The 9,817-nt window shown below is 53.8% G+C and overlaps 2 protein-coding genes across 6 annotated transcripts; one reads left to right on the top strand and one right to left on the bottom strand.

Moving 5' to 3' along the window:
- Positions 1-460: 460 nt before the first annotated feature.
- On the bottom strand, positions 461-3,349 carry PAFAH1B3 (platelet activating factor acetylhydrolase 1b catalytic subunit 3). 4 transcript variants are annotated; one of them, XM_040252809.1, is made up of 6 exons: positions 3,241-3,349; positions 2,758-2,851; positions 2,474-2,563; positions 1,672-1,788; positions 1,471-1,593; positions 461-793 (listed from the first exon to the last, which is right to left on the bottom strand). In XM_040252809.1, exons 2-6 carry the CDS (start codon positions 2,833-2,835, stop codon positions 503-505), a joined length of 699 nt encoding a protein of 232 aa, XP_040108743.1. In that variant the 5' UTR covers positions 2,836-2,851; positions 3,241-3,349; the 3' UTR covers positions 461-502. The 4 variants fall into 4 exon arrangements, with proteins under 4 accessions (XP_040108743.1, XP_040108744.1, XP_040108741.1 ...); XM_040252810.1 differs by lacking the exon at positions 3,241-3,349 and adding an exon at positions 3,048-3,237; XM_040252807.1 differs by having other exon boundaries at positions 1,471-1,788; positions 3,241-3,343.
- A 1,730-nt stretch (positions 3,350-5,079) lies between these two features.
- On the top strand, positions 5,080-8,132 carry PRR19 (proline rich 19). 2 transcript variants are annotated; one of them, XM_040252778.1, is made up of 3 exons: positions 5,080-5,243; positions 6,883-7,507; positions 7,594-8,132. In XM_040252778.1, exons 2-3 carry the CDS (start codon positions 6,889-6,891, stop codon positions 8,064-8,066), a joined length of 1,092 nt encoding a protein of 363 aa, XP_040108712.1. In that variant the 5' UTR covers positions 5,080-5,243; positions 6,883-6,888; the 3' UTR covers positions 8,067-8,132. The 2 variants fall into 2 exon arrangements, with proteins under 2 accessions (XP_040108712.1, XP_040108711.1); XM_040252777.1 differs by lacking the exon at positions 5,080-5,243 and adding an exon at positions 5,589-6,314.
- The last annotated feature ends 1,685 nt before the right edge of the window (positions 8,133-9,817 follow it).

Raw genomic sequence — 9,817 nt, forward strand, 5'->3', positions numbered from 1 at the left:
TGCCCCTGTGTGGCCTGAGCCAGCACTGCAGCCAAGGCAGAGGAATACTCTCCTGGTTTCCGCCTGGATCATACAGCCTTGGACAGTGCTTCTCTGGGGAGACAAATACCCATACACTGTGTGGAGGGCTAATTGCCGGGGGTGGGAAGGTCAGAAAGCTTTCACAGGAAATCACAGGTAAGCTCAGGTCAGAGTGCAGCAGTGGTGGGCTTTGATTGCTGGGTCACCCAGAATTCTCACTTGACCTTGATGCTACAGGGTCATGTTAGCAAACCAGTTTCACCTAGTGGGTTATTGATTGGCGGTGCCTGCTTGGAGCACTACTGTGATGGCAGAAATCTGCCTGACTACACGAACCAGAATATCTTGGATTGGTGAGGCCTCCCTTGGGCAGAGCTGCAGGGTCATAGATGTCAGAGTTAGATACCCACACAGGCTTGGCCATAAAGCAGAACACGGGAGACTGAAAAATCGAAATTTAATGTTGTAGGAAGGAAGATGCTTAGGGGCTGGGTTCCGGCAGCAGGGCACCACCCTGTCCCTGGTCTTGGGTTAGCAGACGCAGAAGCAAGGAATGCAGGGCCCGGCAAACAGGTGTGTACCCCAGACGGCTCAGGTGCAGGTAATCGTACATGTCATGGTGGCTGATGGTACCATCTGAGTGCACAAAGCCAGGGTCTGCGTCCAGGAAGTGGGCCCGAGGGTGGCCGGCCAGTGCTGCCCGTACCAGCTCATTCACCCGTCGGTTTTTCTCTCGAAGTGGGTTGGGGTGCTGGCCCCGAGGAAGCAGGCCCTGGGGAAGGCACAAGGAGTTGTGAGGAGGCATCCTACCAGCATCTGGGTGTCCTGTTCCTCTGTGTCAGATTTCTCTGTCCCCCATCAGGAAGTTCTAAGCTCCAGAATACACTAGGGATGGGAAAATAGGGGTTTTGGAAACACGGGTTCCAAACTATGGTCCTGACACCTCACTCTAGACGTCACTCTAGACGTGGAACCTTCTAGAAGTAATGGAAGCTAGCTAGGTTCACCTTGGGAATGTCTGACCACTCTTGGCTATTTAAGTGTTTTGAGTTTTTCAACACCCTGATAGCTCAGTTGGTAAAGAATCCTCCTGCAATGCAAGAGACCCTGGTTCAATTCCTGGGTCAGGAAGACCCCCTGGAGAAGGGAAAGGCTACCCACTCCAGTATTCTGGCCTGGAGGATTCCATGGACTGTATAGTCCATGGGGTTGCAAAGAGTCAGACACAACAGAGTGACTTTCAGCAGTCCCTTGGGCAAAAGGGACTATTTGCCCCCGAATATGTCCTTCACCACAGCCCTTCTGATGGGCATAGCAAGCTTCAACATGAGATTCTGCCTGAAAGCCACTGCTCTGAGAAGAACTGCCCAGAGCCGTGCAGCTGAGGCTACACCCGAAGGGGTCCCAGACCACAGCCGTTCTTCCTCCCCCTGCCCTCCCCACTCTCACCAGCACCACGACCCGCGCCTGGGGCTGCCGCTCGTTCACCAGCTGCACTATGGCCTTGATGCCCCCAGTCACCTGCTCTGCGGTGTGCCCATGGTTGTTGGTACCAACCCAGACCACCACAATCTGTGGAAAGAGAGGATGGAGCGGTGGTGAGGGGGGCAGGCTGAGGGGGCTCTGGCTGCCCACCCAAGCCCTGCTCACCTTGGGCCGGATGTGTTCCAGCTCCCCATTCTCCAGACGCCACAGCACATGCTGTGTGCTGTCACCGCCAATGCCAAAGTTAAGGGCGTGCAGAGGGGAAAAGAGCTCCCGCCAGATCTGTGGGCAAGAAGTGGTGTGAGCACAGGGGCATCGTCAGCATGGACCATCGCGCTCTATCCAAAGGTTAACCAAATGTCGTCATGTTAGAGCTTTGTTTTATGAAAGCAATCTGGTTAAATCTCACCTTAAGCAAACCCCAATATGGTCAAACCTCACTTTACGCAAACCCATCATAGTCTCACTTTCATAAATCCCCATAGAAGCAAGACTCCTTTTACGAAAACTCATTCTGCTTGAGCCAGGTATCAAACCAACAGCATTCCAGTTGAGCTTCACTTTGAGGAAAGCCATGGTTTAACACCTCTTAGTGAATAGGTAGCGTAATTGAGCTCCCTTAGTAGAGACCTACTGACCTTCATTTTGTAGAAACAACTATAGCTTTGTGGAAATCCATTAGGGCTGTGCACTAATTTAAGCAAACAAAGAGCCTCATAGTAGGCAATCTTCTTGCAAGAAGCCTCATTTTAAGTCTCACTATACACAAACCCAATACGACAAAAAGCCAGGACACAACACACTTCCTTTTCAATAGAACGTGGCACGTTATGCAGAAATTCTGGGTGTTCGGTGTTACGTGAGAGTATTTTGAGTACCCCACACACCGCCTAGCCCAGGCTCTGGGTCAGGAGAGTCAGTGAAGGCACAGGCCTGGGTGGGGCAGGAGGAGAGGGACGGGCCTCACCTCGCACTGGTGCATCAGCTGGACCAAGGAGTCACCGATGAAGACGACTTCGGGTTCCTTATCTTTGCTGTCGGCTACGAACCGATGGTGCTTTGGGGACGTAAAGGAGGGGAGTCAATGGCCTGCACGCTGCGGCGCCCGCCCCACCCCGCTTCCTTAGGCAGCACCACCCCAACTGCCCTCAGTTTCCCAATCTCCCAGCGAGAGCTGCGCGAACCAAGAGTCTCCCCGCCCTCCCCGCCCCCAGCCCCGGACTCCGGAGTATCGCGGGCGGGGTCGCTCACCAGGGACATCCAGCGCCCGTCGCCCTGCACATCCTGCACCGGCGTGGGCTTGCTGGCTGGGTTCTCGTCTCCACTCATCTTGGCGCCTCCGCTCCTGCAGGACGAGCGAGCGCGGTCGGCGGGACAGTGTTCCGGGAGAAGGTGGCGCCACCACGCCCACCCCTACCCCTCAGGCAACAATGGACGGTCCCGAAGCCCGCACTCCCGCGGAGGGCGCGACGGATTCCCGGGCACCGCCCCCGCTCCCGGGGCGGAAACCTTCACTTAGGAGGGGAGGTGGAATTGGGAACCTTCGCTTCCCCCACGGCGGCCGCGCAGTGGGCTCGTCCGGCGCTTCCTGCTCCGGCCGCTCACTCCGGCCGCGCCGGCGACGGCTGACGCACCCAGGCACCGGGGGGCGTGGGGGCAGGCGAGACCATCCAGCATACCGTGGGGAGGGGGGGAGAAACCATCCTACCGGCGTCACGGGGAGGAGCGAAATACCTGAAGGCCGAGGGTAGGCGGGGAAAATCTAGCGCCAGTCCTGGGGGAAGAAACCATTTGCTGTAGGGCGAGAAGTGTGGGGAGGGGCCGGGGAGGGGGCTGTATGTGTGTCCCTCATTCACGTGGTGGTGGGGGAGTGAGTGGACGAGTCCATTCCTTGGATCTCTTGAGGGGGTGGCTCGTACGCACCTGGCTAGGAAGGGACGCACCCATTTTCTTCAGACGTAGGGGAGAGAAAAGGAGGATGGCAAAATGTGAATATTAGAGGCTCAGCTGAAGGCGACCCTTGAAGGCAGTGCTGGGACTTTAGTGAGTCTCTGTGTTCATGGCCCTCCCCTGCCAAAACCACCAGTTTTTGTGACATAATAGCTAAACTATATGTCTCAGCATTAGAGACATCACTGACCCTGCAGAGAGGGTAGTAGAAGATGCAGAAAGATAAGGGAAATTAGAGATGCTGCAAGGGCCAAGTTAGCTTGGCGCCCCTCCCGCGCAGCTCACCTTACAGATCTGTGGCCTCCGCTCCCCTCCCTAAACCTATGGCTGACCGACTTCAGTTGGGTGTGTCTGGGCTCTGAAACCTACATCCATAGCCAAGGTCATCTAAGGTCGCTGACTCCCACCTTCTGCCCCAAATTAATCTCAGACCTCAAGTCTTCCCAGATCTCCTTGTTCTGGGGGACCAGGTCCCACCCCCTAAAAATCCTGATCATGTTCCTGAAGCTCTACTCCCAAATGAGACCTTCATAGCTATTCATTCCTTCGAGGAAGGTTGATGCTGAGATACAGAGATGCATTTTATTATGTTTATGTTTTGCCTCAATCCACTTGCCTGGAACAGGGCCTGACTCAGAGTTCAGTTCAGTTCAGTCGCTCAGTCGTGTCCGACTCTTTGCGACCCCATGAATCGAAGCACGCCAGGCCTCCCTGTCCATCACCAACTCTGAGTTCACTCAGACTCACGTCCATCGAGTCGGTGATGCCATCCAGCCATCTCATCCTCTGTCGTCCCCTTCTCCTCCTGCCCTCCATCCCCCCCAGCATCAGAGTCTTTTCCAGTGAGTCAACTCTTCGCATGAGGTGGCCAAAGTACTGGAGTTTCAGCTTCAGCATCATTCCTTCCAAAGAAAACCAGGGCTATCTCCTTCAGAATGGACTGGTTGGATCTCCTTGCAGTCCAAGGGACTCTCAAGAGTCTTCTCCAACACCACAGTTCAAAAGCATCAATTCTTCGGCGCTCAGCCTTCTTCACAGTCCAAATCTCACATCCATACATGACCACAGGAAAAACCATAGCCTTGACTACATGGACCTTAGTCGGCAAAGTAATGTCTCTGCTTTTGAATATGCTATGTAGGTTGCTCATAACTTTTCTTCTAAGGAGTAAGCGTCTTTTAATTTCATGGCTGCAGTCACCATCTGCAGTGATTTTGGAGCCCCCCCAAAATAAAGTCTGACACTGTTTCCAGTGTTTCCTCATCTATTTCCCATGAAGTGATGGGACCAGATGCCATGATCTTCGTTTTCTGAATGTTGAGCTTTAAGCCAACTTTTTCACTCTCCTCTTTCACTTTCATCAAGAGGCTTTTTAGCTCCTCTTCACTTTCTGCCATAAGGGTGGTGTCATCTGCATATCTGAGGTGTTTGATATTTCTCCCGGCAATCTTGATTCCAGCTTGTGTTTCTTCCAGTCCAGCGTTTCTCGTGATGTACTCTGCATATAAGTTAAATAAGCAGGATGACAATATACAGCCTTGATGTACTCCTTTTCCTATTTGAAACCAGTCTGTTGTTCCATGTCCAGTTCGAACTGTTGCTTCCTGACCTGCATACAGATTTCAGAGTTGACTCAGAGTACCAAGTACTATCTGTGGCTGTTCACAAGTATTTGCTGAATGAGTATTAAAGGAATGGGTCTGATTCTGACCTTCTTCTAGCCATGTTGGAGGAGGCAGACTCCAGACACACGACTGAGGGAAGGATCAAGGTTGTGATTAAGAAAGGTACAGGGGACCTTTGTGGGAGGAGAAAGAGATGGACTCTGAGGGTGAAGGATTTCTTAGAAGTAGTACCTAAGGCGTTCGGTTTTGTAAGATTGTGAAGCTTGGACAAGCAATATTACCAGGTAATGCACAATATAGCTTATTAGGGTATGGGGAAAACCCTGGTATAGCTCGATTTGAGAGTCTGACCGGGGAGTTCACTGGTGGACTAGTGGTTAGGACTCCAGGCTTTCACAACCCGGGCTGGGATTCAGTCCCTAGTCAAGGAACTGAGATCCCGCAAGCCGCGGGGTGGGGTTGGGGGCGGGGGGACTGAGGGGGACAAGTGTAGTGGGAAAGTTTAGAGTCATCCATTCAACAAGCACTGTTTCAAATTGGATGCTGGCACACCTCATACTTACAGCAGTTATAAGAAGGAGAAGATATCAACTCCATTTTACAGATTAGGAAACTGAAGCTCTGAGCAGTTGCATACTTTGCCAAGGTCACAGAGCTCAAATGTGCCAGTCTGGGCATAGGAACCTAGGTAGTGTGACTCTGAAGCCTTGCTCCAAATGACGACACTATATTGATTCCCTAGGGATAAACCCTGTTGACTGCGTGGGGACTGGCTGTATATAGAGGCTGCAACGACCCCTCTCCCCTTTGGCTTCGCCGCACCTTGCCGCTCAACAGAGAAAGTCTGCCTATAGATGTCTAAACCAATCAGCATTGAGGAAGGGGGCGGGCCTAGTGGACCTAGGCCAATTGGTAGATAGAAGGTGGATAGAAAGTGCTTAGGACAAATGAAAGAGATTTCTGAAAGTGAGGCTGGGAGGGGCGGGACTATAACCGGCACCTCGGGCAGCTGGCACGTGCCTCTGGGCCTGTGACTCTCCGGAACTGGATGCCAAAGGGCGTGGGAGGGGCTCGCGCATGCGTGTGTGCGTGCGTGCAGGAGGCCTTGTGTGAGGCCCGGAAGAGCGTCAGGCGCATCGAGAGAGCTGGGGTCACTGCGGAAAAAAAGCCATTGTCCCCCACAGCCACGTGGAGTGGGCAGGGCGGGGCGGGGTTCGTTGGGCGTAGGAGAAGGTGAGGTACCCTTCCTCCGCCTTACCCTCACCAACTGTACCCCCATCTCTACCTCACCTACCTCACCAAGCCTTGAGGTCTACGCTTCTTCCATGACCAGGCCCCAGTCCCTGATAGCTCCTCTGCTGCCCTATCTGTCCTGCCGGCTTACTCTGTCTCTCCAACTTCTATTCTCTTTCCTGCCTTTCTCTTGCTACCATCTCTCTCCACTTTCTGCATTCTCCAGTACTTCCTCTCCCCCTGGATTTCTCCTCTGTCCAAAGTCCCTATCTGGTTCACCAGATCCCTCCAGTATCATGATCCCTTTCCCGTCCCTCATTTTTAAGGATTTCCTCACATCCTCGTTCCATCTAACCCTTGATCTTCTGACAGATCTTCCCATTCAGCATGACTCCCTTGACCCCATCCTGCCCCTCTGACTCTGCCTTTTTCCCTCATCTTTCCCTGACCAAACCTTTTCCGATTGCTCTCTACCAATCCATTTCTCTCATTTTGAGTCTCTAAATAGTACTCCCACTTCACCCCAAACCAACTCTTCTCATATGACTACCCTGTCTTTATCTTCCAGGGCACCATGGATCCCGGGGAGCCAGCCCCCAAGCCTTTCCAGCAGCCTGAGAAGCCTGGTCGTGTCCGCCGTCGGAAGACCAGGCGGGAGCGTAATGAGGCCCTGGCGGGCAGTCGGCAGCCATTGGCCTATCAGCACCCTCCTGTGGCCAGTCGGGACCCACATACGGTATTGCGGAATTCTGTGGCCCCTACTGCTGCCAAGCTCGTGGTCATAACCCAGGGCCGCCTGAGCCGGGACCACCGGGGTCTCTTCAACCATGAGGTGAAATCTCTGGACGTGGCCCGGCTGCTTAGCAATGAGTCTCTGGAGTCGGGCACCCCTGCACTCACCACCAAGTCCTCCCCAAGCCCAGGCAGGGGCCAACAACCATCCCTACAGTCAAGGGGCAAAGAAAACCAGGTGCCTGGAGGCTCGGGCCCAGGCCCCCCCAGTCCCCCACAGCTCCCTGACTTGGAGCAGCTGCTGGGGGAGCTGCAATGCCAGCTGATTCTGCCACAAGCCTTCCCTAGGAGAAACCTAGTTCAAGAGGCCAGGGATGCTATCGTGGGCACCTTACAGGCCTGCCACGGCTGTGTGCCTGACCTTACCCTGGTGCTCCGGGGCTGCCAGCCACACTTGCCAGGTGAGCTTACCTCCTGCCTCCTAAGCTCCCTTTTCCTTTGTCTGCTCTTGTTCAGCTGTCCCTCATGCTTCTTTCCTCTGTGCCAGGGACCGAGCCTGGGGCCCCTAAGAGGCAAAGGATGACATCTTCCTGGATCAACAGTCCTGAGCAGGCCCCAGGGGAGGGGAGGCAGAGGAGGCGGCAGGGGACAAAGGAGCTCACCTTTGCCGTGCCTCCCACCTCCAGCACTCCTACTGTGCACCAAGTGAGCCTGGCACCACCGAAAGGTCCCTGGCCACCCCCATTATCCTCATTGTCTTCGCCATCTGGGGCGGCCTGGGGCCCCCCAACAGCCTTTGATCTACTGAAAAGCATCTGGCTGGTAGCCACACCGCCCCCTCCCCGGCCTTGGGGGGTTGGCCCACCACAACTCCTGCCCCAGCCACCATCACCCTTGTTGCCCCAAAGCTCTGCCTTGGACTGGAGCCCCAGCCCCCCAGCACCACTGCCCAGCCTCTCCTGGATGGTGGCTCAGAGCAGCCCAGAGGCCTGGTCCTTTCCACCCATGAGACTGTACTGAGCAGGCTGAGGCTGGGTTGGGGGCAGGAATCTCCAACTCTGATCACCTCAATAAAGTGTCTTCTTCACAGTCCTCTTGATTTTTAGTGAGTGGGTGGCTCAGGACAGCAGCTTTCCCTAGCTTTGAGTTCTGGGTCCAAAGTGGAAGGGAAGGTACTGTCATCTGTCACCGTCCTCGGCCCAGAGACCTCCAGTCAGTCTAACAGATCCACCCACTAAGGCCAGTTTTGTGCTTGACTCTGGTGATGCTGGGGCTCCGGAGTGAGTGAGAGTGAGGCTGTGTCTCCATGGGACTCCCAGTACAGTGGTGAACACAGTTTCAGCCCTTGTGGCATCTGAAAGAGAAGTCCAGGGGCTGGGGAGTCCAAGGAGGGAGTGATGACTCTGCTGACGAGGAGTTGACAAAAGACCCTTGTATTTTTCAAGTTCGGTAAAAATTTGCTAGTAGAGGAGAAAAAGAACATTCCAGGCAATCTAGAAATGCTCCTCTATGGAATAGCACGTGTAAGGCCCATTCTGCCTGTATCCCTAGACCATGCTGGGACTTAGCACGAGTCACATCTGGGCTCTGCTTATGAGAGGCTTCTGGTCTGGTGGGCACAAGAACAGTGTGTGGGCAGGATCAGGGCAGGAATGGCAGATGAAGCCTGGATATAGTGGCAGACTTTTTTCTTCGGTCTACAATATATTTAACATTTTTGAATCAATTATCTACTGTTACAAATCAGCTTTTAAAAAAATTTCTGGCTTCTCTCTCAAAAAAAAAAAAAAAAAAACCAGAATGAAAGCAGAGAAACTGGCATATCAGACTTACTCTCCTTCCTGTCGAAAACTTGCTGAAGCTAAGTTGCAGAGGCTCCTTTTTTGTGGGGTCAACACTCTCCATTTCACCTGCTTATGTTTCCTGCTTGACCTCTTAACTTGGAAATTTTTTAAAATGATATTTTGAGGAGCAGCAAATTTTCTGCAGTGGAGGGGGAGGGATGAAGCTAAACGTGTTGGAATCTGATTGGGAAAATGAAGCGGAGGGGCTTGGACTGTACTCTGTAAAGCTTTTCCAGGGCTCCCCATTGCCCAAAGGGAAATGGTAAAGTCAGTACCAGGGTGTAGGGGACTGGCTGGGAGATCACACAGGTGTGACTCGGTTGAGGTCTTTTAGGAAGGTTATGGCAATGCTGGGATTTGAACCCAAGCAGTTGATCTCAGAGTCTGCTTGTGGGTTTCTTGTAACACCACCCCTTCTGCCTCATGGCAACTGATTTTCACACCTTGGTAAGCAGTGACAGGACAGGGTCAGGTTGTGGCTGAGGGCTCTCTACCACTTGGAGTCGTGTGACCCAGAGCAAGTGGTTTACCCACTCTGCCTCTGTGTTTCTGTGGGAACTTCACAGGGTGCAGGGATCCGGAGTGGCCACAGCTGGTGATGGCTGTCATGGGGGCAGGGATGGGTAATCAAAGAGCTATTTGGGAGCTAAACTGAGGGGAGGTCAGAACAGAGCTGGGGCCTGGGGGTTGTGGGTCATCCTGAGATGGCAGCCTGGAGGAGGATGCTCGACTTGGAATGCATTGGAGTTCATTTTAGGACACCGGGAGTATGAGGCATCAAGGAGACTACCCACGGGGAGTACCGGGGCTGGAGAGGGGTGGTCCGGATGGGAAAGGGGCGGCCCTTCCCAGGGCGATTGGGTAGGGGCCAGGCCGGGTCATCCCGGAGAAGGCAGGGAGCGCGGTGCCCAGCGGCCCCTTTAATCG

The sequence above is a fragment of the Oryx dammah genome, unplaced genomic scaffold, assembly GCF_014754425.2.
Source record: "Oryx dammah isolate SB20612 unplaced genomic scaffold, SCBI_Odam_1.1 HiC_scaffold_13, whole genome shotgun sequence".
NCBI lineage: Eukaryota > Metazoa > Chordata > Mammalia > Artiodactyla > Bovidae > Oryx > Oryx dammah.